Source organism: Dermacentor variabilis, chromosome 5 (assembly GCF_050947875.1).
Source record: "Dermacentor variabilis isolate Ectoservices chromosome 5, ASM5094787v1, whole genome shotgun sequence".
Classification (NCBI taxonomy): Eukaryota; Metazoa; Arthropoda; class Arachnida; order Ixodida; family Ixodidae; genus Dermacentor; species Dermacentor variabilis.
Genome location: NC_134572.1, coordinates 25,001,708 through 25,027,854, shown reverse-complemented (window position 1 = coordinate 25,027,854; position 26,147 = coordinate 25,001,708). Strand labels below are relative to the sequence as shown.

At 42.9% G+C, this 26,147-nt stretch overlaps 2 protein-coding genes across 5 annotated transcripts in view; one reads left to right on the top strand and one right to left on the bottom strand.

Moving 5' to 3' along the window:
• The window catches only part of Smu1 (Smu1 spliceosomal factor), a 36,105-nt gene extending 21,401 nt beyond the window's left edge, over nucleotides 1-14,704 (top strand). Inside the window, exons 8-10 of the mRNA XM_075691983.1 lie at nucleotides 1,099-1,411; nucleotides 9,838-9,990; nucleotides 14,552-14,704. Coding sequence (XP_075548098.1) covers nucleotides 1,099-1,411; nucleotides 9,838-9,990; nucleotides 14,552-14,650 — 565 coding nt within the window. The 3' untranslated portion in view covers nucleotides 14,651-14,704. The remainder of the gene's footprint in view (nucleotides 1-1,098; nucleotides 1,412-9,837; nucleotides 9,991-14,551) is intronic.
• Nucleotides 1,332-25,286, bottom strand: LOC142582360 (gamma-glutamylaminecyclotransferase-like). 4 transcript variants are annotated; one of them, XM_075691984.1, is made up of 3 exons: nucleotides 24,922-25,286; nucleotides 22,112-22,368; nucleotides 1,332-3,480 (listed from the first exon to the last, which is right to left on the bottom strand). In XM_075691984.1, exons 1-3 carry the CDS (start codon nucleotides 25,183-25,185, stop codon nucleotides 3,327-3,329), a joined length of 675 nt encoding a protein of 224 aa, XP_075548099.1. In that variant the 5' UTR covers nucleotides 25,186-25,286; the 3' UTR covers nucleotides 1,332-3,326. The 4 variants fall into 4 exon arrangements, with proteins under 4 accessions (XP_075548099.1, XP_075548100.1, XP_075548103.1 ...); XM_075691985.1 differs by having other exon boundaries at nucleotides 22,030-22,368; nucleotides 24,922-25,284; XM_075691988.1 differs by lacking the exon at nucleotides 1,332-3,480 and adding an exon at nucleotides 20,587-20,767 and having other exon boundaries at nucleotides 24,922-25,282.
• Nucleotides 25,287-26,147: the final 861 nt, after the last annotated feature.

The window sequence follows — 26,147 nt, the reverse complement described above, 5'->3', positions numbered from 1 at the left end:
TGTGTTCTTTATTTATACACGCGTGCATTCGGTATCACCTGTTACAGTACGAGCACCGATATGCCTAATACGTGTACCGACAGGCCTTCAGAGCATTTTCGAATGCGCCTGTGGCGGTTTGAGCTACTTAAGGGCAATAAATGACGTGCATTTATTTTTTCCAGCTGGCTGATTTTTTGGACGTTTTTCAGCCTCTAGGGAGTTCGAAAAATCGGACTTCGTCTGTGCAACTGGCCAAGAAGATGCTTCAAATGGTCCGTTGGGGTGAACAAGTGGCGGAAGGAGGACAAGAACAGAAAGAACCTACATATTGAGGAATGAACAGGAAAGGAAGCATGCTGCCACCGTTTTGAAGGAGCTTGAGCTAAAAAGAAAAAAAGTGTTAGCTGATGCCGAGATGCAGGTGTCCCTCATCCAAACCAAAATAAACTATTTAAAGCAGTTAAACACAACACTGAGGCGTCGTATGCGTGCTGAGAGTATGTCAGGACAGTTGAGGTTGACTTGCGAGCTGTTGGGAGAGAATCTTAATCATGACAAAGTTCGGGCCTCATACCACTGAGCTTGCTATCAGTTGATAGAAATAGCTCATATTCGGAAATATTTGCTTCTGTATGCACTCCTTTTTATTCGTATTTGAGGATGTCTGACTCGATTTGCCACTTTTTTCGAAGACATTTTATTTGCTGTGCATTTTACTAATCTCTCCTTTCTATCCTCTTTTTGAATAAAACAGTACTCCTCAGTATTCAAACTGAATTAAGTCTTTTTTTTTTTAAATCTTTTTCATATGCTTAGAGAGTGACAGCATCAAGCGACGTGGTTTCAGCCTGTCTTGACATAAGATATAGTTCTGCGTCACTCGGGGAATTTAAAAATGTCAACTTGGTAGACTCCCTGCTCATGACTCCTTTCCTTCCCAAGTCCATTTCCCCATTGCAGAGCGGCAGGCCAGAGCAAGTTATAGATCAAGCCAGCCACTCGGCCTTTCTGTTGATTAATAAATACCTTTATCTCTTTTTTGTATGTGAAATCCAATCAATCAATCAATCAATCAATAAGTGTTTAGATTGGGTTTTTTTGCTTGCATACTCACAGGATCCACGGCCTAAAGTCTGGGAAACTGCTAAAGGAGTTCCGTGGCCACACCTCATTTGTGAACGACGTCATCTTCACACCTGAAAGCCATCACTTGCTCAGTGCCAGCTCGGATGGCACGGTCAAACTGTGGAGTGTCAAGAGCACGGAGTGCTTGAGCACCTTCAAGTCCCTTGGTGCAGCTGGTGGCATGGCTGGTGCAATGGGCAGTGACATCACTGTGAACTCAATCCATGCTCTACCCAAAAATCCTGAGCACTTTGTCGTCTGCAACCGTTCAAACACAGTCTCCATTATGAACATGCAGGGACAGGTAAGATAAAGTCCCTATTGTGCTTATGGCAGCATGTGAGATGTGATGACCAAAGGCATTGTGCTGTGAAAGTGTACCCTAACACAATGTGGTGCTGAAACAGCTTTCGGCTAGTAGTTCTTTGGACATGCATATCGTATTTGTGAAGCGAACATTCTTGACCAGTTCCTTCCATCTCAACCTCTAACTTCTCACTGCTGAAATCTTGCTCAGGATTGAATTGCCACATTTGCCTTAGGTTAGCCTTGTTCTCTTTTGCCACTTTGCTAACTTGCTCTTACCTTGTATCCAATATAGCTCTGAACATGGTCAGTGATATGGAACAATTAGAGCGTACAACCAAGCACTTTCTCCTCTACCCATAACAGAGAATATATAATAATCAAGACTTGCTCACACTTTTGCAAATTCATGCCATTCTTTACGACCTCATAGGAACAGAAAGCTGCCACTGGCTGTATTGCTTAAGTTTTCTGTTCTCCTGCAGCATATTTTTTTGTCATGAGGAAAAAATGATGTGCTTTGACAACTTGCAATAATTTGAGCTCCCAGAGACCATGGACGTTAGTTTAAATGATCTGAGGTTGAACAAGATACAATGTGAAAGATAATTATAAATTAATATAGGAACAGCTATGCATACAGAAGACTGGCCATCACCGGAGTCCATTGCAGAGAGAAAATAGAGTTCTCTTGTGTGCAAACTAAATTATCACAGCTGTGAATCCATGACCAGGGCAGTAGCACTAGCTTGCAGTGATGTCGAGCAGTATGCATAGGGACTGACAACTGTTCAGAATGTGTTGTGAGACGTTGATTGAAATGAAATGGCCATGATTTATAGTGAGAGAATCGAGCACGCTGTTCACAATTTAAGTAGGAATTATAATTTTAAATTGGCAAAGAACGTCTCAAAAACTAGTAAGTGACGCGGCCTGGTGGTGAAATCTTAAGTACTCTGGATGTTGTATATGAGATTACTGTAAGTCGGCTGTTATTAAGTACAGCATACTTATTGCTTAAAATTTCAGTGCATATATTATTAGCTACTTGCACATTACTATATGCATATTACGAAGTAAAGAAAGTCCATGTGCCCCACAATGCATCCACGCATCCCACAATGCATGCCGGCATAGAAGCTGTTGTACAGGTGCGAGTTAGTGCATAAGCGTAGCGTAAGTACCCAGAGTTGTGTGGTATCCCTGTGAAATACAAAATGAAATCGATTAGTTGCACCATAAATGTCAGCATTACAATATTAGCTCATGCGTGGCTACGGCAACATACTGAACTGCATATCACGTGTAAAAGCGTCATTTCGTTTTTGAGAACTGAGCTTGGTTTAGCTAAAAAACAATGTTGACTGGTTAATGACCATAGCAGTCAAACAGGAAACCACCAAAACACATAGCTATTATTGCAGAAATAATTTACCACTTCAGAAAACATGAATTGCAGGAGCGTCAGCTTGATAAATAAAATAATACTTTCTCACAGTTCAGCCGCTCTTGTTGTCTGCCTCCTGCTAATGCTAGCATATAAACGCTATCGCACTTACATATCACTATTTTCAGCATGCTTCCAGTGAACAACTACAACCTCACTGCAAATAAAAAGATTCTCATTAAGAAATGTTTCACAGCGTTTTCCACCTTAAAACTTCAGGATTAGACACGCTGACTGGTAAGCATTCCATTGCACTAAAGAAAATGGGTACCACGAAAATCGGCTGTCAGTCCCTTTAAGGTGGGACCCGCATTGGAGACAGAAAAATCTTGCAAAAAAAAAAAAATTTTTTTTGGAAGTGCTATTTCCGAAATTTGCAGCTATAAATTATCCACCTGTCTGCCAAATTTCTCGTATCTGGACTCGGTATTTTAGTCGTAATAATAACTTGTATGTTGAGTTTTGGTTAAATATGAGATAAAATTAACACAAAAATGGCCTTTCTTCCTTGACGCGCTGATGCCGTTCCATGCTCAGTGTTGTGGCCATCTAGGTCACATGAGAGTGGCCTTCCTTCCTTCGTTTTCGTGCCAGCACTGCTCTGTTTCGTCCATTGGTCTCTGCAGAATAAATAAGAAGAAAAGCATACTATTTCTTTCATATTGGCTGCTTGAGCGCACGTGACAAGACTGCGCAACTTGATTGGTGGAGCTGGCTGGCGTCATCTACTAGGTGAGCTAGCCTGCGTGCCACCGACGTGCTGAGACACCACCTTAAAAACATGTATGGCCACTAATATGCGTGCAACAATGCCTGGCTGAGTGTGAAAGTTCCATTTGTGTAACAGGTTCGCTAAGAAACAGAAGCGATGATTGGCTATCTTAAGTGACGTTGCACTTCAGCACAATGCATTGTAGGCGATCAAGCTGCTACAGTGAATGGCTGCCGACAATGGTGTTGGGCCTAGCACGTCTGCCAGCATGCGAAGCAGCCAGCTGGCACGTATTCCGCAACGGTGTTATGCTACTGCCTTCCAATGCACATTGAAAGAAGATTGCTGCTGAATAAATAAATGAATAAATAAAAATCTGGGAATTTGCATTAACGGTAGCAACAAAGTGGAAGTCAGATTGTTTTTATTATGGCAGTGGCGTAGTCGACAGCCTATTGATGGGACGTGCTTCATGATCGTCAAACTTGATTAGATAAGCATTTGGACATCAACAGGCAACTGGACTATATTTTTAGCTGTTTTAGGCACATATCTTTGCAATATGCATATGGAACATTTGTTAATTTTTATTACAATGTGTGCTGGTTCGTTCTTGTACTTTCCTCAAAACAAATTTTTGGCTCTGTGCAGTATGGAGATCTCAATATTTGAGCATCTGGAACACATAGAACTGAAATCCTTTTTGTAGAAAGGTCCCTCATATAGGTCACATGAGGTTTCTTTCCACAAAGTAGAAGTGGACAGGATGTGTGCATCCTGTCCACTTCTACTTCTGTTGTCCGTGTGTTTATAGTGCAGTAACCCCCTTATTACAAGATGAACTTTCACCAACTAGCCTAACTTGCCGTTCTACTGCAATATTCAATGGGCGGGAAAATATTTATGAATGGCGAGACAAAAAATTGTGCTTGCTATAATCCATTCCTTACTCTTTATGCTATCTAACCAAGCCTTAGAAATAATTTTTATTGTGCCATTTATTTTTTATTGTAGCCTGAAACAATGGAAGTGAAATGTTTATTATCTTTGGAACTAATTGACAAACAGCAAAACTATCAGCATATTTGAAACCAGCACAAAAATCTTAACAAGAGTGGAAAGTCTTCTCAATACTTATAAAAGAAACAACCAGCATTGTTTCAACAGCAGTGTCCCCCTAAAGGAGTCCTGAACCACTCCTTGAGCTTGGTGGAAAAACGCAGTCCGCAGATAGCATAGGCTGCTGTGAACATGTCAGCCTAACTTTTGCACTCGTGCATGGAGCGTAGAGTTTGCAAGTAGAGCGTGAAGTGGCCTTTTTCTCAAATGCTCCCTTTTCAACAGAAGCCTTCTTCTCACTCTTTTCGGGCGCTACATTTCGTCATATAGCATATTCCTGCATGCCGCTGCTATTGGCCAACAGCTAACATCAGTCAAGAAGGGTGTTTGAATCAGTGCACTTCTTCCTACCGTTACTGTGTGTATTTATTGATGCAGTTTAGTAAACAGACTGAAGTGAGCGATAATCTGCTTTCAAATTTCAATAATGTTATGTACTCCCAGAAGAAGCCGACTATAGTCTGCTCACGCTCGGCCACCCGCATAGAAACTAAACTTTGGCCATACTGCACTTTGGTGGGGTAGTTGTCGGGTCTTGCTAAGTTCTATTACCTTTTAACATTCAAGTAGCCTTGAGCCACGCGAACCTCAAGGACAGACCATACGCATACTTGCCAGCATGCGCTTACTCCTGGCTAAACGCCTTGGCAGACTTTGCTCCGTATTCAGCTGTTGACAGCCTTTCAAAATGCGCAAGTTCAATGTGGCTACTATCTGTCCTGTCAAGCTGGTGCAGGCCAAAACCAGTCCACACCACATAGCACGGTCAGGCAGGATCATGTGAGCACGAGCGCGCACTCGAGCCCTGTCATGCACGAAGCAAGTTCTATGCGTGTGCTACGGTTGCTACATGCAACTGCAGTCTGCTCGCTGAGCGCACTGCGGCTTGCTGAGAACAACCTTGTATGGCACGTCGGAGGTGCCATCTGAAGTAGTCGCATCTGTGTGAACGTCCAAGATCAAGTTTGAACTGCGCGCCACAGTGATGGTCAGTAGGCAGAGAGTCATGGGTATGCCCCGCTCTGCCGTAGCCTCTCCTGTGCAAGGCATTGAAGAAGGAGCAGGAGCACCACGAAGGGGGTCATAGGCAACCTTTGATTGCCAATAATTCCTCTTATTCTGAACGCATTTAAGTACCTTTTGCAGCAAATTATTCTGAAATACTCCAATTTAACTTCAAATGCATTTCTGGCTCAATAAGTAGTAGTTCAGGGCACCTTGAACAGAAAGCTATAGCTCAGAGTCTCTTTAGTCCTTTACTATTTATTTCTTCCCATACACCTAGGAAGGAATAAATAACAGAATGTCTACCAACCAGGAAAACTGGGAAAACCACGTGCCCCATAGAGTCAATGTATCAGAACGTCTGAAATTTCGGACGTAAGAGCTCTTCGCCGTCCGATTTCCCGGAGGTTTTGCCGTGACCGCAGGTCCGAAACGGCATTAATCAAAGCCACCACCGCTGCCATTTTGATTACCTCGCCGCCTCGAACCGGCGCTATCGCACGCCAATCCGCTGGCAGCCGTAGCCAACACGGCGGCAACGCTAGGCCTAGTTGCTTCGACGTTCGCTATGAGGCTTCTTGCCGTTGGATGCCGTGTTTTTTATTGAAATAATTCGCTGCTGTAAGCAATGGCACGGACTCCGCCATTGTGGTCCTCGCGATTGGCTTAGAAGCTTGGAAAGCACGGTGCGTTGCATAATGCCGGTTCCCGATAGTCAGCTTCGCCTCCGTACACAAATGTTACTTGGTGAAGCATACGCAAAAGTATTGCAGTGAAGCATAAGAAGCATGGGAAGGGGCTATTGCCATGGGACGCAGTGTGTATTCCTTAATTACACACGCGTACACCCGGTATTTCCTGCCACAGTACGAGCACCGATATGCCTAATACGTGTACCGGCATGCCTCATAGCATTTTCGAATGTGCCTGTGGCAGTTTGAGCCCTTAAGGGCAGTAAATGGCATGCATTTATTTTTTCCAATTGGCCGATTTTTCTGATGTTTTCGCAGCCCCTAGGGATCTTGAAAAATTGGACGTGGACTGTGCAACTGACCAAGAAGATGTTTCAAATGGTCCGTGGGTGAACGAGTGGTGGAAAGAGAAGAACAGAAAGGACCTATGAATATAGAATGAACGGGAAAGGAAGCGTGCTGCCGCCGTTTTGAAGGAGCTTGAGCTAAAAAAAACAAAGCGTTGGCTGATGCCGAGATGCAGGTGTCCCTCATCCAAACCAAATAACTTCTTTAAAGCAGTGAAACACAACACTGAGGCGTCGTGCGCAGGCTGAGAGTATGTCGGGACAGTTGAAGCTGACTTACGAGCTGTTGAGAATCTCAATTGTGGCAACATTCGGGCCTCATACCACTGAGCTTGCTATCAGTTGATAGAAATAGCTCATATTTGAAAATATTTGCTTCTGTATGCATCTCCTTTTTATTCATATTTGAGAATGTTCGACTTGATTTGCAAATTTTTTCAAAGATATTTTATTTGCTGTGCATTTTCCTAACCCCTCCCTTCTCTTCTCTTGTTGAATAACATAAACACTACTCCTTAGTATTCAAATTGGACTAAGTCGGTTAAAAAAAAAAACATTTTTTCGTATGCGTACTAGAGAGTAACAGCATCGGGCGATATGGTTTCAGCCCCTCTTGACATAAAACATAGCTCTGCATCACTCCGGGAATTTTGCAAAGGCACTCAGGGAAAACCTGGAAAACTCAGGGAATTTGGAAATGCCAACTTGGTAGACACTCTGAAATAATTTTTCTTGCAATTCACTGTACCGAATTTGATGAGCTTTGTTTTACTTAAAAGAAAATGTTAAAATCTAGTGACTGTAGGAAGTGATATATTTATCTAGGCCATCAATTATTTAATAAAGATTGTTAAAACTTGCAAAATTTCAAATCACAATATTGTAAACTGCACCTACTAGCACATCTAAAGGGATCAAAACTGCATACTGTAAAGTACTCTGAAACATGCCATTATTATGTGAATAGGAATTCTGCAAAATCCTTGTGAACACTGTAACAAATTCACATAAGCTGCGGATTCATATATCAGATTCATTTGCTTTAGATGCTCTAACGCATGGAGTTTTCAGAACTATATCTGTTTTTGGTGCAGAGTTATGGATTTGTTAACTTTGTGCCTCTGTTCTTTTTTTTTTTTGTTAAGCTTACCAGTTTTTGGCAATTTCTGCAAAATGATTCCTGGTCCTAAATCAAAATTCTGCTTTCTATAGTCACTAAAATACATTCAGGTCAGTTGAGGGGTTGTCCTTTCAAAGAATTTCTGCATTTTGCATGTGCAGTCGACTTCCATTAATACGACCCTGATGGGACCGACAAAATTAATTGAATTATTCGGTGGGTCAAATTAAACAAGGTGCAGAAAAAACAGTGAAGTGCACGGCTGATTCATTTGGCAGTATTTGCCCAATCCTAGCATACCCCAAATCAAATGCGTGCCCGCTTTCTATCTGTCAAAAGTATAAATCTACAGCACACCCTAATTTTTAACAAGGAAATGGGCAAAGGTCTAATATGTGTTGCAAATTGGCGGCCAGTTTCTGCAATGGTTTCACATCCGATTGTGCCGTGCAGGCAATTTTTAGCCCAATGAGACAGTGTGAGATATGGTTATTGCTTGAAAATCTACCTAGCGCAGGCTGAAAATAGGCGTTTTTGATGGGAGATGACGTGTTCAGTGCATTCATTGTCCCCTAAGCGCACCTTATTGGAGTTACCATAAGGGTCAAAAATGTGTGCACTGAGTGGTCAGGTTCAAATTATCTGTGGAAGGTCAATTTTAGGGTCGAAATAACAAAAGTTTGGGCCCATAGAAACAAACGCATGGACACCGGCCGGGATCTTCAGTCGAGATCAAATTAACAGAAGTCTACTGTATTTGAACAGACGGCAGCGGAGTTTGCCCCACTCTAAAGCTTTCTCTTAACATCGAACTTGGGCACACCTTGAATGCTGATGTGTTACAAATAAACTCCCATCAACCATCTTCACTGCACACTATACTGGTCGCCGCCCTTTGAGGGCCCTCCCTGCACTGATGGGTGACCTTAAGCCCTAGTGTCGACTGCGCAAGCGGACCACTGCTGTCAGCTCAATGCTGAGCAAGTGCCGAGGGTGCCGTTAAGCCTAAGGAGTTTCGAAGTGATGTTTTAGCATATGGCACTTCAAAGACAACTGCCGATCGTTGTAAAATGTACTGTATTAGAAACACTTTATTTCTCACTGTATCAATTTGCACAAAAATGAAGTTATGCTGCTGTTTGCGGCATCCAAATTGCGAGGTGCGTAATGCAATTGAGCTGCCTCGCATGCAGTGCAGCGGCAGCCAGACGCGGTTTCAAGTTGAACTTGCCTCGTACCGTGGCTCTCACTCGTGCTACTGATTTGACAGTGTTCGTTGCTTGCCGAGAAAGATCAAATTAAGACATCGGTTTTACACTACTGGCATTTTACACTACTGGCGTCTTGTGTGAAGAACAAACTGTAGCCAATTTTTCTGTCATCGATGACAGTGACGCGCTCGGGCTGGCCAGCTCCCATTGTGCTGGCCGTTAATATTGCCGTTGTGCAGTTGTACATATGCTGCAGTATGGGGACACTGTTATTTGTCAGCAACCAGCATCCGGAAAATGGAGGACAGGATCTGCCTTGGTGCTTGGTTGTACAATTACCGTATAACCCTGTTTATATCTATGGTTATTGATTTATTATTTTTTTTTCGATCTTTTTATCGTTCCAACGATCGCTTACGGGTTAGACAGCAGTATATGCGTAATTTCACCGTTTCACAACATGCCACGGCCAGAATTTTCAATGGAACGGGCTACGGATATAACAGACCCTTTGCACTGGATTATCACAGTCTGTTGTAATGGCTGTTGACTGTATTCACAAAACTCCTTACATATAAACACTCTCAGACACTGGCTTTTGGGGCTTACCATTTATGATAGTGATTGGTGTGACTATTGGCATAACTGCTGTGGCAATGGCCAATTGCAGCTGGCACTAATGTAAGAGAAATTTTGCGAATACAGGTCCAAATTTCTTATTTACCATGATTTGCCTGCAAATGGCTTTGGTCGTGTGGTTGTTCTGTGCAGATTGTGCGAAGTTTCTCCAGCGGAAAAAGGGAAGGCGGCGACTTTGTCTGTTGCACTCTGTCACCAAGGGGAGAATGGATCTACTGTGTTGGCGAGGACCACGTTCTGTACTGCTTTTCCACAGTCTCCGGCACACTTGACCGGACACTTACGGTAAGCGAACTGGTTGATGGGCTAGAGGTTTTCAGGGCAGTAGCAGTGCACAGCTTGGAACTGTTCTTAAAATTAAAACAACACACCTCTGCGTAGCTATTAGCAGTTTTTGAGCACTGTACTCTGCATTCACCTGTGCACTACCATTGAGTCAAATAGGGGGGAAGCACTGTTTTCAGTGACGCAGTCAATGGATATAAGAGAGTGGACCTAAAGTTAAGGGCTCCTGAACCACCCCTCGGGCTTAGTGAAAAAATGCAGTCCGTGGATAGCATATACGCTTAAATCTCATCTAAATTTTGCAGTCATGCGTGGCGCGTGAAGCTCACAAGCTGAGTCACATATTTCTTAAACATTCTCTTTTCAAATGAGGCCTACTCTTCACCCGCTTCGAAGCTGCTGGCGGCTTGCATATGCCATTCATCCTTGTCTTTTTTTCTTTGTACCTTTCGTCCTTCTTTTTTTTTTCACGTGCTATAAGGCTCACGATGCAGCGATAAGCAATGGACTAAACCAGGGCTCTTGGAAAACGTCACCGTGCTGTCCGGGATGTTAATTACGGCGCCATATTCTTTCAGGAAATCCATTCCAATAATCAAATCTTTACAGCACACAGGAAGAACGATAAAAGCGGCCACAAAAGAAGAATCCCAGATGCTAATTCTAGCAGTACATCTTCCAGTAGGTATCATTAATTGCCCGCCTGCTGTCCTTATGCGAGCTCCTGTCCATGGCGTCGTTACTTTCTTCAGGCGGAGGACGAGTTCCTGACTCATTATAGAGAAGCTGGCACCAGTGTCGACTAAAGCTGTCACCGGCTGTCCGTCCATCAAAACGTTAATGTCGGCGCTCACAATTTCTTCGGTGTTTATCGGCTTCACAGCGTTCTGCAGCGAGTGTTGGGGGCTTTTTATTGTCTTGTGGTGGGCCTTGTTGGACCTGGAGAACAATCCCACTTGCTGTCCCCCAGATTTTGGACCTTGCCGTTGGGTGCTGGAGTTGGCCGAGGTTGAGGAGGACTTTGAGATGAAAACTGGAGGTTTATTTACATTATTTACAGTGAGAGTACACAGAAATTAACAGTCATAAAGTCATTACGGGCCGGCAGCAACTCGGACGCTGCGGCCCATGGCAAGAAGCTCGAAAGAGATGAATAAAGGAATGCTCTCTGCTGCTCCCGGTATCTGGCTTTTAACCCCTTCGGTGTCTCGAAGTCATGTCCCCTTCGGCCAATCGGCGAGCCCGCTCAGGTGGCATCATTTTCGGCCAATGGTAGGCGCCCGTGCGAATGTAAGTCACACCCGGCGCAGAGGGTCGCTCCTTGGGCTCCAATTGTCCGAGGGACTACTTGTCTGCGGTATTGCCTTCCTGGTCTGCAACTGCCGTCACAAAGGCAGACGGGGGGGGGGATTGCTCCCAGGGCTTCACGGTGCATTGCAGCCGTCGTTGCCTCGCGGCTTGCAAGCGCCGTCACAATAGGCGGATGGGGGGAGACAGGTTGTCTTCGAGTGACCTTTCAGAGCTGCAAAGCAGCGTTGCTCGAGACCCACGTTACCTGGAACCATGCCAGGCTTCCGCTACACTTTCAGGAAAAGTCAGGCAGTGGGACAATAGCTCCACATGCGGCGCACGAGGTGGGGGACACCAACTTGTTTGGACGTGCCGCGCCTCGGGAACGTGGTAGATGTGCTTCTGCACTCCTTAATTAGGTGTGACGCTATTTGATGTGGTCTAGTGAACTCGAAGGAGGCTCAGGAAAAGGTCCTGTATCTAACAGCCTGCAACCTTACCCCCAGAGGTCGCCGCCTTCAACTTCCCCGGCGTGGGCTTGGCGACCTTCGTCCTCGGAGGTCAGCAAAAGTATGTCCAGTAGGGGAAGGCATCTGACGTGGAGGGGTTGGAGAGCGCGACCAAAGGCCGAAATCGGACTGACCATGCGGCACGGATTCGTCATTCGGGTGTGCTATTGGAGGTCCCTGAAAATCAGTTTCGTCGCGGCATAGCATGGAGTCGTCATTTGCACATCGACCATAGGAGCACGGACGAAAAGGTTGAAATGATGTGCCGCGATGCCAGCAATGACGCCAAATATGGCCAGTGCCTCCCCAGTGAAAACAGAGTGGCCCAGTCTATCGACGGTGCGCCATGCGTCGGTTCTCCGAAATTGCAGCCGTCCTGTAGTGTCGTTTTGCGGCGTTGACCAAGGTGCGCCGAACGGCGGCTGGTGGTATGACTGTAGCGGTACAATGGATGTGCGCCTCGAAGCGTCCTCTTGCAGTGGCGACTGTCGGAGCCTGGTGATACGGCAGTGCGGTTGTAACGGGTGGTGGCCATCGGAGAGCAGCTACGTAAGTCATGGGACGCTGGTGATCTTGAACATCGGCTTTTGAATTTCCTCTCTGACGAGTTCTCTGATCAATTCACACAAGGGGTTCTGGCACTTGCCAGTCACTGCGGCGGCATTGATTGTGGTGCTGGTGGACAGTTGATCGTACTGCCTGCATCTCTGATGAAGGGACTGCTCAATAGCCGTAGCCTTTGATAAAGTCAATGACGGTGACTGTTGGATTCTGCACAAGCCCCGCGAACAGCTGCTCTTTTACACCTGGCATGAGGTAGCGCAACTTTCTTCAGTCATGTTCGGGTCGGCTCTACGAAAGAGGCGGGCCATGTCCTCGGCGAACACTGTGACCGACTCATTAGGTTGTTGTACCCGTAGCTCCATTATCTGCTGGGTGCGGTCACGTTGGTCGGCACTTGCAAAAGTGTCCATGATTTTCTGACGGAAGTCATTGCATGTTGTTAGGTTAGCTTCGCGGTTCTTGTACCAAGTACGGCCACTGTCGTCAAGGGCAAAATAGACATGGGAGAGCTTTTGCTGCTCAGTCCAGATTAATCTGTGCGACAAGTTCATACTTGTCAAGCCAGTCTTCAATGTCTTCAAAGACTGCACCACGATAGCGAACCAGAGGATGCAGACCGGTTACTTGTTGTGGACTGGAAAACCGGCTGCTTTGGGGTGCTTGCGGCGGGCTGGTTTCGGCTATTGCGAGATGTGTGGAGCTCCTGGAGAGAGGTGGTTGAAGGGGGGGAGAACTGCGGGGCAAGGCCTAGCAGTCGACGACAAAAGCGATGCATGAATGTTGTAACTGGTGATATTGCGTCCGGGCTAGATGAACAACGACTCCCAGAAGGACTCCGGAGCATCAGGCATGGTCAGTACCTCACACCTCCACCAGTGTCGCAGTACAACACGGATAGTAGACAGGGAGACATTCTTCAAGAACAGCAGGACAACTTGTTCAAAAAGAAACAGGCCAGAGACACGTCTTCTTCGTCCTCGTCGAATCTCACAGACCCACTAGACAAAGTTCGTTAATGTCCCTATCTTCGTTGTCGTCTGCATAGAATGCACGCCTCAATATACTTCCAGTGCATGAAACTTGTTTTGGGGACAACATATGAGCAACTATAAATATTGCTGTAGACATTTTTCTCTATCTCTTACTGTATAGTGTGTTTGTGTGTATACTGTTCATGCATGTAAAGTGTTTGTGGGGCAAAATGTTTGCAATAAGTTTTTACTGTACTATTCAGGAGTTTTCAACCATATTTTACTACATACTGGAACCTGCAATGCCTACCATTTCGTTAACATATGAGCCCTTTCTTCACCTTCCCGACTTATTGTGCATGTTCTACAAACATTGAAACAGGTTGGCCAATGGCTAAATTTCATCAGCTATTGCAACTAAGCAGTCCCTCTGACAGAAGCAGAAGTGAAGAAGGGCTGTAGTGCCATCTGGAGGCTCAGAATAGTGCCACTGACTAGTGCTGTGGCTTCCAAAATTGGGTGGTACAAGGGAGGGTTGTGCCAAGTGATGTCAAGGTCAAAGCCCAGCACATTGATTGATGGCTGGCATATGGCTGACATTGTTCCTTGCAGGCACGGTGGGATGGCTTCAGGAGCAGTGTGACTGAGTATTGGGAAGGCCAGGAGTGTGGCAGTGGCAGAATTTGTTCACTGACAACTCTGTTCACGCAAGGCGAATTCAAAAACTGCTTGCTGGAAGTTGTTTTTTAGGAGCTGCCCTTTATACTAGACATTCTACCCATCACTCAACTCACTCAACTGTTCACTGTTAGCTTATACTTCTACAGCCTAGCATAAGACATGGCAATTTAATTTGGAGAAGGTGCGCCCATTTACGTTTAATTTAAACTGGTTTTCTTTTTACCACAGACAAAAACAAGTTGTACCCCTACGTGGCAACGTCCTGACTGAAGAAGCAGAGATAAGTTGCACTAAAGCGTAGCACCACTGGGCACATAATAATGTTATTGCTTAAGATAAAGAAAAGAACTGTTCATAACCGCGAGCAGGTCATTTAGATAAGTCACAGGTTGGAAACATCAATTTTCTGCTACACATTGTAAACAAACAACTGCAGAGAATTGGAGGGTAGCTTGGCTCTTTCTCTTCTCTCATATAGTCCCATGTGTCAGTAACCTTGCTTTTGTCTCATTGCTGTTCACCAATTATAATTTTATTCCCTTGCAGGTTCACGAAAAAGACGTCATTGGTGTCTGTCATCACCCTCACCAGAACCTCATTGCAACATACAGTGAAGATGGTCATCTCAAGCTGTGGAAGCCATAACAACAGAATTGTAAATAAATACTACACAGTGTAAAAATAAGAAAGACATCAACATGGTGTGTTGGCTTGCTTGCATTTTGAACATTTTTGATGTGCGTAAGTAGCAGTGGTTAGCATCGGGCAAGCAACACAGTTCAGTGCATTTCTTCCTTACAGCTTGTCTAGCCAGACTCATTCACAAGTGCACAGAAAATTTGGTTGGCAATAGGTCACTCCTCATGTTAACTAGGAGTGTTTCTTTGGACACATTAACTTAGAAAAGAACAGTAAATTGAAAAATTAAGTTAGGATATATTGTTAGACTACATTTCAGAGAGGCAGCCCGTTCCACCCACGAAGGAATTCAAGTGGTTCCGATATTGCTGTCAAAAACTGATGCTGCATAGGAACTTTGTTTCCTGGCTTGGACTATCACGCACTCTTCTTGGTTGTCTCCTAGTTGTTCGAAGTACCACCGAGATAAGCTTGCTCCTTTAATGCTGCAACTGCCATCACAAATTTTCCACTCCGAGGTAGCACTGTTATGCCACCTCAGGTAGGATCTGGGTAGCATCCACGAAAGCTTACTTGCTTCACATTGGAATGGCTGACACACCTACCTGTGACTCCTGTGGGACCAAAGAAACTACTCAACACGTCCAGTGCTTTTGTTCACCTTATGGCATCCGCTGCCAGCCTCTCCAGACAGCATTAAACCGGCTGGACTCGAGACCGTTTTCAGAAGCCAAGACGCTTGGACCGCGGCCATGAGCGTTGCTGGTGCAGAAGGCAATGAGTGTGTTGCTACAGTACTCGAAGTTGACAGGTCTCTGCGACCGTTTGTAGGCTTGGTGTGCACCCTCACACGTGCATGCAATTAGTGCTCTCCCCTTCTTTCTCTATTTTCACGACTTTATCCTCTTTCCCCAAGCAAGGTAGCAAATCAGACGTGCATCTGGTTAACCTCGCTGCTTTTCCTTAACGCTCTCGAATGTACCTAATAAGCCAAACTTAAGATGAACAGAGGATTTGCAGACCAGAAGAGAAAGCAAAAAAATTTTTTAATGGTTGCTGTGATGCTAAATTCCAGCACCATCTCCTAGTGAAAACATCAATTTAAACAATGTGTTCAGTACAGTAATATTTATCAATAGGTAAAGTATAATTAAATTGAGGTCAAAAGCAAGCAAAGTCTTTGCATGGAACTTGTGGAGACTTTCCAGCAAGAAAACAGCCAGAATACTCAAAGATGGAAAGAAATCATGATGTTGCACTGATATCAGCATTGTGACTGTATTGGAAAATTGAGAACTGGAAGTTTGGGCTTCATTTTATTTCCCAATAAAATCAATTTCTGCAACAAAAGCAAACGGATCTTTCCAGCAATATCAGCCTGAACTCATTTAGTGGCTCTTTCTACTCTACCTTTAATACATGCTTGTTTATCACATTGCAAAATCAACTCACCCAAAGTTATCCCCTACTGACTTGTGCATTATCAACACATCTACTATGTTCTGTGCAACTCTATAGTCTTTGTTATTGGTGCTTGCCTGCATTTTGTCATGACTACGGTCCAAGTAGCTATAAACACTGGCTTGCCTTAATTGCTACCTTGCATCTGTTTACATCATTTGCATGTAGGTGTGAGGTGAAAGACCAAGCATGTAGCATAATAGACTGTTTTAGTGTACCGCACACCTGGTACTGTAAAAACCTACATGTCTTAAAGCGCCCCTTACCAGGTCTGGCCATGTTGAGCTGACAAGTGCAGCGCATACAATGTGCACTCATGATCGTGTATGCTAAGAATTGCATTGCTATGTGCTGCGGAGAGAGCTGAAATTTCTAACTAAGTGCTGTTCGCCCTTCTCCTTGCAGCACCGCACTCCAAGACTGGGATGACTTATACAGCAAGTGCGCCTACACACATGTCTATACGGTGAAGTCGCTCATAGCGACGCATGACACTTTGCGATAATTATCAATCAATCAATCAATCAATATTTATTTCTGACAAAATCAAATACAAGATGGGTATAAGCACACATTCGGAGGTCCCGAAGTAACAACTATCGGGGGGACCTCCTAACAAAACATGAAAAGGGGATAGTAGGATTGTGGCAAACAGTGAGTCATGTCATATATTATACAATTTCTACATTGGAAATAAACGATAAGAGAGAGGGAAAAAAAATCTGTTAACAATATCGCAAGTATATTCACAGAGTTAAAAAGAAGAAAAAAATTGAAGAAATTTTAAAAATAACATGCAACAATTCAAATGAGGATAAATGGCACGTAAAGCTAACAACGAGGAGAAGTATCAATTAAGGCAAAATTTAGTAACTCGGTAATTGAAAAGTACATTGCGTAATGGTAAAGTGAACAAGATCTAATTAATTCTAGGTTTGTTAAATTATGCTACGCGTCAGATAAAGTGTTCATGAAATGCTCCTTCGTTCTACGCTTGAATGATAATGATGTAGATGTCTTCATGTCAGATGGTATAGAATTCCAAACAGAAGTGCCTGAAAACGCGACGTTAAATTTCCCATAGCTAGTTCTTGCTTTTGGAAGGAGAAGATTGAGTTGTGCTGAAAATCTTGTGTTGTTATAAATTATGAGGCTAGAGCGACTAAAACCTGGAATATTAAACTCGGTATTTATAAGATGAAACATAAGTAGCGACAGCTTATGATTGAATAACATGCGTAAAGGTAAAACATTTAGGGAACGGAATATTGGAGCAGAGGGAGATGTATGCGGTTGGAATGCAATTAATCATAATGCCTGCTTTTGCAAAACTTCTAACTGATGAAGATGTGTGGTATATGTATTACCCCAAGATGACAGGCAGTATGAGAGATGACTGTGTGTATACGCGTAATATAAGGACATGAGAATGGTTTGCTGAAAAAAAGAGCGAGTTTTTATTATGATGTGAATACCAAATGAGATTTTTTGAATAAGTGATTGAATATGGCACTGGAACTTTAGGTTCTCATCTAGTACTACACCAAGAAATTTAGTAGACGTGGATCTTGCAAATACATTATTATTTAGAGACACTACAATAGAGTCAATGTGCAAAGTTTTTAAAGAATGGAATACCATAAATGTTGTCTTAGATGGGTTAATGGTTAGCTTGTTATTTACACACCATGAATGAACATTCATTAGGTCAGCGTTAAGTTTATCCTGCAATGCAAATAAATTTTTATCAGATGCGAAAATAGTGGTGTCATCAGCGTAAAGAAGGCAGTGCGCATGTGTTAATAATTCTGGCAAGTCATTAATGAATATGAGAAATAAAAGTGGCCCAAGTATTGATCCCTGAGGGACACCTGTATTTACAGTTTTTGATGAGGACAAGACACCATTAAATTCGACTATATATTGTCGGTCAATTAGGTAGTTGCGAAGTAATTGTAAAGGCGACCCAGAAATGCCATATGATTCAAGTTTACTTAAAAGAATACGATGGTTAATTGTATCAAACGCCTTGGTGAAATCAATAAAGAGAGAACCAACTAAGAGGCCTTGATCGATGGCTAATTTAACCCTCTCAGTAAAAGTAATAAGCGCTAATTCAGTTGAAAAATTGTCACGAAAACCAAATTGATCAGGAGTTAAAAAAAAGATTAAATTTGGATAAGTATTTAGTTAAGCGATTATGTATAAGTTTTTCGATGACCTTACTAAAGAAAGACAAAATGCAGATAGGACGATAATTACTCGTGCACTTATGGTCACCTTTTTTAAATACTGGGATTATTTTACCTGTCTTGAGGCGATTAGGAAAGATGCCATCTATAAATAGTCTATTTGCTATATGTGCTAACGCAGGTGAGATTTCGTTAGACACAAGCTCAATGCTAGAGGGGCGTATCAAGTCGAGGCCCGGACCGGTTGTTTTAAGAGAATTGATAATGTTACATACTTCCAGTGATGTTGTGAGGAACAGGTAAAATGAATGAGAACAGCGCGGAAAACTAAGCAACGTTGAATCAGGCTGACTATCGTCTGCAATACTAAAATGGTCACTGAAAACATTAGCTATGTCTTGAGGGTCAGTAATATTAGCAGAATCGTGGTTCATACACGATATGCGATTTTTAGTTGTACTGATGTTTAAGAATTATTTAATAACCTGCCAGTTTCATCTGGTATCACTTCCATTGCCTCCGCAAGCGAAATTCCTTCCCTGAGCTCGAAAGACTCGTGTCGCATGCATCACGGCCCCACCTTCATTTTCTTTGTTTGTTTTTTTCTCCTCGCTTTTTTTTTTTTCGGCATGGCTCACAGCTCACTTTCGCTAAGGGCATCGCGCGCGAGTTGTTGCATTGCCTTGTTTTGTGCAGCACACCAGGTCACCTGACTAGCGGTATAAGTAAGTGCTACATGAATACGGAGGCAGACACAAGCAGATCACAGAGCATGATTGCGAGGTGGAACATGGCACAAAATGACATAGTTCCGGTGTCTGTGAGCGCGACTGCACAACGTGGGGACAATTACGCAGACGAAACGGAAGTACACCTTGCTTGCTGCGGTGTGGAGTAAAACAAAATCATGCAGACATTCGGTTTGTGTGTTTTATTATTTCTCTAAACATCAATTCGTCTATTGAACCAACAGATTATACAAGATAGATGTTGCCTTGAATAAGTCTCGAAGTTATGAGAAACGTCACAGTTTACATCATCCCTTCGGCTTGGAGTTCGGCGCCCGTGAGGATAAGGGCAAACGGCGTTTGGTTTGAAATTTCAGCTCTTTCCGTGGTGCATAGCGATGTAACACTTAGCAGACACTATCGTTAGTGCGCATTGTATGCACTGCTCTTGTCAGCTCAAAAAGGCCAGACTTGGTGAGGGGCCCTTTTAAGAAGAGCTTCCCAGATTTTGCCATGCAAAATCTGATCCTTGTGCTTTGTATAAATTCAAAGGATGCTTGAAGAGTAAATGTAATTGTTGCTTTACTTTTTCTTTCTGCCCTGTAAACTGCTAGCTTCAGCTTTCTGTGTGCATGTGATTATGTGGTACCCTCTGTTTTAATGTGCAGTGTGTTATACTTCTTTACTGTATAGTGGATATTTTGAGGTTCACATTGTTTCTCTACTTAGTTTGGCTCATTCAAAAGTTATGCCAATACCAGGGGTGACTGAACAGCAGAATCTTGAATCCAGTAAAATTACATTCAAATATTAGAATAAAACGACCTTCGAATATCGAATTGAATATTTCCATGTTTTAAAGTAACTGAAATATAACAGCTCCCTCAGAGTTCGTTTGGCAAAAAGTCTTATTTTCATAATTTTATAGATCTAATATATCGTTGACAACTGAATGCCATGACAAGTGAGAAGCTTGTAAGTCAGTAAAGTGATTGTCTCTGGTGCACCATGCCAGTGGCAGTAATGAAACGGAAACAGCACATCACCATATGCATGTAGCAGAGTGTAGTGCTTGTTAAAGGAGCTAAGTGTAATACTACAGAACCGCACATGATTAGAAACGAATGAGAACAAGGTGATATTGGCCAATAAATTGCTTTTGTAAATAAAAACAAATTCGTAGCCTGCCTAAGACAAGGTATCGTTATTTAATGACTATATGTGCAGAAGTGATCTCCAGGCATTTGCTCAAGAACTGGTTTGTCTGTGCAACAACCACAGTTCTGTAGCAGAATGATTTGTAAGAGTCTTCATTTGCATGAGCCTTTCTCTCTATACACCTGCTGTTGTCCGTTATAGTATTAGAACGAAACAAATATTTGAGAACTTTGGATAGTTAATCTTCAGATTGAATATGAATTGAATAGCAAAGACTATTCAATTCATATTTAAAGTTTTAAATATTTGCACACCCCTAGTCAATACCAACAGTATTTCTTTGTGTGTTGCAGTCCACTTTGTTGCCAGTGCATCCTTTAGTGAAAATTGCTCAACAAGACCCTTAACATTGCAAAATATATATTTTTTAGTAAAGATACAGTAGCCTTCAACATATGCACGGAGGTTATAACAATAAAGAAAAATGTTTTGACATGTCAAGCCATTTCGCCAGGCGTGGCAAGACAATTTTTGTTCCCATGGTGGCTCATTAGTAAATGTCATCTGTACAGCTGGTCTCCTCACTGCAAGTTCAACAAAAGAAAGTTCAACATTTGTTAGGGATATATTTTAGCACCACTCTTAAATTGAAATGTTGAGTGCTTGCCCGATATTGAGAGCACTGGCAGGTAAACATTTCGAAGGACGGTGCAGCACAGACAAGCTGCTGCAATTTTCAAGAGGCCGAATTGCACTATATGCCCTATGCTTTATATGTAAATGTTAAAAAATATATGGTATAAATTTTTACTGCTTTACAGCTCAATGGACAGCAAAAGAGTATTACACACATTCATATATACAAGGAATTGTAACTTGCTATATCATGGTGTAAATTTCTGGTATCATGGTGTAATAATTTTTACACCATGGACTTGAACCAACTCGCCCACGTCTCTGTACTTACTATATATCAGCATGTTTTACTCATAATCTTTGTGAAAAGAAATAGCCAAGCAACTGCTAAGCCCACTTAACATAAACTGCTAGCGTAGTGGTTCAACAATGACACAGCAGTGCACAAGAATAAACACAGATAAGAGCAAATGACGCATGTGTTTTGTTCGTTTTGTTAATGTCTGTTCCTGCATGCTGCTTTTAGTAAGAATCTAACACGCCAGCTAACTTAGTACTGATGTGACATTTTTTACTCATCCTTTTCGTGTTAAATGAAAGTCGAAACCCTCTAAACTGTCGGAGAACTACAGTCAAAGCACCCTAAATAATTTAACGCAGTTGAAACTCAACACAATGAACACACATATAAAGCAGTAAATCTAAAATATTTTGCACCAATATGATTGTGAGTATATATATGTATATATATATACACACACACGGTTATGACAAATATTGGATGCAATGAAGGTATATTTGTGTCAGATGCACATCTTTAAAGTAACAGGGTCTGACGTACTAGTGTCTATGAACCTGTTTTGATTTGGGTACCAAGGACGTGAATTATTCGTGACATCATGATGTATTAACTTGCTTCATTGCAGTGATCAGTGTGGCTGCCACACCTGAAAATTTTAATTATCATACCTAGCCTCACTGCTACATGATGTCAGTAAATTTTGCTCTGTGTTGTCACAGCATGATAATGCCTATGACGCCAGTGTAGCATATCGAGACCAACATATTTATTTAAGTATTTCTACGATTTAAAAAATGTGTCGTATTTTCCTTTAAGCCAGCTAGAGGTATGCTAAACCATGCCTGGAAGCCAGAATCGGATATCTTAAACTACGTAGTCTGGCAAGCGCTATACCCCTAGTCAACCCACCTGCTTATCGAATGAAATTGCCCCTTTGAGAAGAACCTCCTGTCTGTGCAAATTTTTGGGATCCTTGGCTTGTCTTAAGTACCTGGGCACATACTCAAGTCCATGGTCTCCCTTGGATGAATAGCTGGCTAGGTAAGGCCTCTGCAACAGCTCTTCTCGGTAGTCCTTCAGGAAGTAAATCCATGCCTTGAGCTTCTTTTTTGTCTTCTCGTCATTCAGTTGGCGTGTAAGAAGTTCAATGTCTTCTTCAGACCGAACATAGTACTTGGGATGAGACTCAAAGTCATCCAGCGTTGCCAGCATTTTGTCGTCTACACTGTACAGCTCACCCGTTATACTCTAGCAGGAAGGTAAAACAAGAAAGCACAAAGCAATGTGTAAATGTTGTGCACGTCACATGCACATCCATAGATTTTGCTGATATAATAATATACAGGATTAAGACTCGGACTTTAAAAAGAACTGAAAGCTATCAAAAGGACGTGCACTGAGAAACAAAGAAAAATCATTGTCACAATATTAAAAGATAAAATGAGGGCAGTATGGACTAAGAGTCAAATATGGTCAATCAATAGCTGATCAATAATGATCAATGATCAATATCAATAGCTGTGATTAAACATAAGACGTGGAGTAGAATAGGTGACGTACTGCTCAGAGCAGGTAACCAACATTATAATAACAGAGTGCAAACCAACAAAAGTAAAATGTAGTGAAGGGCGGCAGAGAATGAATGATGAGGAAACTTAAAGAAAGAGGCATTGAGCTCAGTAGACAAACGCCAGGTGTCATTGGAGATCTATGGTAGAAGCCTTTGTTTTGAATTGGCATTGATGATGCCATCGCATGCTGTTTGGGTGTGCTGGATGTAGCATAAAATGCAATTCACAAGCAGAACTTCAGCAACCATACAAGTGTCACAAAATCTGTGCAGTACATGCAGAGGCAATCAAGATTACACCTGATGGAGTCAAAACAAGTCTGTAGATGTAAAGTCGCAAGCAAAAGTCTAGAGACCATGACATCAGCAAAAAAACTAGAACTTCTTCTAGCACAGGTCTCTATAACCTGAAATTGTCTCAATGGATTAAATTCGTTGAACAAGCGCAGGTCAGTTGAAGCACTTCATTTCATATTGCAAGGCAGTGAAGAAAAAAAAAATCACACCACCTGTGGCCCTGACTTTTTGCACACAAAGTGTGCACATGCAAGTAATTGAACAAGAACAACGGATATTTAGGCTATGTCTTGAACACATCACTACTCTTACAGATTCTCATCTCCTGTGCAATTGGAACTACTAAGATTGATTACAATGTTTCCTTGCCTATAATGCTACTAAAGCTAAAAGCATCATGCTGATGCAAACCAAGCTAAACTTTGGAATTTTTGCTGGCTGTAGCTAAAATGTACTGCTGTGGCCTAGCTTTTGTCTGTACGAAAAAAAATGAGCACAATTTTGAGGTGCCGTCAACATTCACACAGCTGTTTGGAGCTCATTTCCATTCCTGGCTTAAAGTCAGTGAACAGTAACTGAAAAAAAAAAGTATGTATGTATGTATGTATGTATGTATGTATGTATGTATGTATGTATGTATGTATGTATGTATGTATGTATGTATGTAATGTATATTTGTATGTTCCGTTTACCTTGTAGCACCACTCAATTTCTTTACGTTTGAAAGGTAGCCTGAAGAATTCCTCTTTGCATACGATATATATATATATATATATATATATATATATATATATATATATATATATATATATATATATATATATATATATATGGCGGGGGGGGGGGGGTTTAGTCGTTCTGAGCACTTGGCGTCGTATGTTGGTATGCGGGAAAGAGTGCAATGTCAGCAGCAGCAAAACTACAGCTTTCCTTTGTAGCAATTGCTACGAACGGGTGGATGTCTGATTTTCCCTTTATCAAAACTACAGCTGTGCATCGTTCGACCAGCTTCAATGGGCGCTGACTCACAGGCAGGAACGGACATGGAGGCTATTGATAATTAATACTGGAACAGAGTCAGCTCTTGCACACTTCAAGACAAAATTGTCTAACGCTTACTTTGGAATTGATGCGCGAGTGTCCCAAAGGCAAAAATAAAACAAGATCGCGACTAGGCGAGAATCTGATGCCCATTCACGCGGGGCACTTTCGATCAAGCCCCAGATCAGGATCAAAATTCTCGATTTCGATTGGCTCCATTACGGAATATGGGTGCCACATGTGGCACTTTCGATCAAGCCCCCCAGATCAGGATCAAGATTTTCGATTTCGATTGGCTCCATTACGGAATATTGGTGCCACATGGGGCACTTTCAATCAGCCCCCCCCCCCCCCCCCCCCCCAGATCAGGATCAAAATTCTCGATTTCGATTGGCTCCATTACGGAATACGGGTGCCACATGGCGCACTTTCGATCGCGATCGAGCCCGATCCGGATCGAATTTCTCGGTCGCGATTGGTTTATATGCGCAAGCTGCGCGAGGGAGCCAATCGCGGTCGAGAATTTTGATCCGGATCCGGATCTGGCTTGATCGCGATCGAAAGTGGTCGTGTGACACCGGTAGAAGTTGTGGGAGGGAGCCAATCGCCATCGAGAAATTCGATCCCCATCGTGATCCGGAACCTATAGCTTCTAGCTCCGAGAGATATTAAACGCACACATACAGCTGCCAGCTAAAAGGCAGCATATTGTGAGAAGAATAAAGGGAGACTAGGAGCATAATTCCAGTTAACTAATTATCAAATGAGCCAACAGTCAATGAAATGATATAATGAGACTCGATCGTGAGTACGGATTTTGAACATACGCTTTACCGCTCATATTGCGAGCAAAGCGGAGGAGATGATAACACAGAACCGGCACAGTAACTTACATGTCCCTTTCCTTCGCAGTGCAGCAGATAGGGTATATTATATGACGACGCTATGACAAGCGGCCACTTCTTAACGGTCACCGCTGTACCGATCAGAATGGCCTTCCCGTTCTTGGAGTCATTTATAACGGAGTTGTTGGGCTCGCCTGTTTTCAGGGTTCCGTACACAAAAACGTTGTGTGTAGTCTGGCTAGTCATAATGGCCAGAAAGCGCACGCCACGGCTTCTAACACATAATGGTCTGAGGAGCGCAGTGGTGGGCATTTAATTGTCCCACAAACAGAAGCACGTGACATACAGCTGACCGCAGCTCACAAACCATGTGACAAACTCACGGGCAAATTCCATGCAAATTCGCCCTTCACTTTCACCACCTAACGGAAGATTACGAAAGATCAGACACTTGACTTTTTTTTGCAGATTGAAGTGCAAATTAGAAGTATTTGTATTGTAAAAAAATCATAAGCCGTAAAATTATGTAAAATAATTTATGACGTAAACACTATTTTGTATTCAAATTTTTTTTAAAGTAAACGAAAAGTTTTGTCGCGCCATCTGGCGCAGGCGTACATCAACGGAAACTTAGCGCGAAGTTCGTCTGGTCCGTTTGCCAGGCAAATGTGGTTTCTGCTCAGGATAATGTTGTGGCCGAATAATTAGGCACATTATGCATTCACGCCGGCTGGTATACGTGGTTTCTCACGGAATAGCCGACATGACCTAAGCAAATATAAAAACCGCAGTTGTGAATGCATGCAGGATGGTATGGATCCGAGGCCGACGGATTGAGGTTATTGAACAGCTGAGACGCTTTGTTTGACAGTATAAAACTGCCCACAACTCTGTAACTCAAAATAGAACCGACGAGGCTCGTATATACTTCTCACAGAAGTCAGCGGTAAGTACGCTCCTGCTTTTTTGCTCGACTTCGCTGTTATTGCACTCCTCACTCTTGTAAGATCGTCTGTCCGTCCGTGGTGCATGAACAAACGTACATAGTACATTAACTTTTGCAGTTCATTGTGAGCAGGACGACTTTATACAATGACAGGAAAGGAGGAACCATAAGACACAAAAAACATTGTACCGCAGGCCGTGGCATTGTAGACGGAAGAGAGGGGAGGGTGCGGAATGGCCCCCTCCCTTCCCAACATTTTTGGGTTAGTATGCGGTCTTCCCAGACTACCCCCCCCCCCCCCACCTCCCACCAAAAAAAAAAAAAAAAA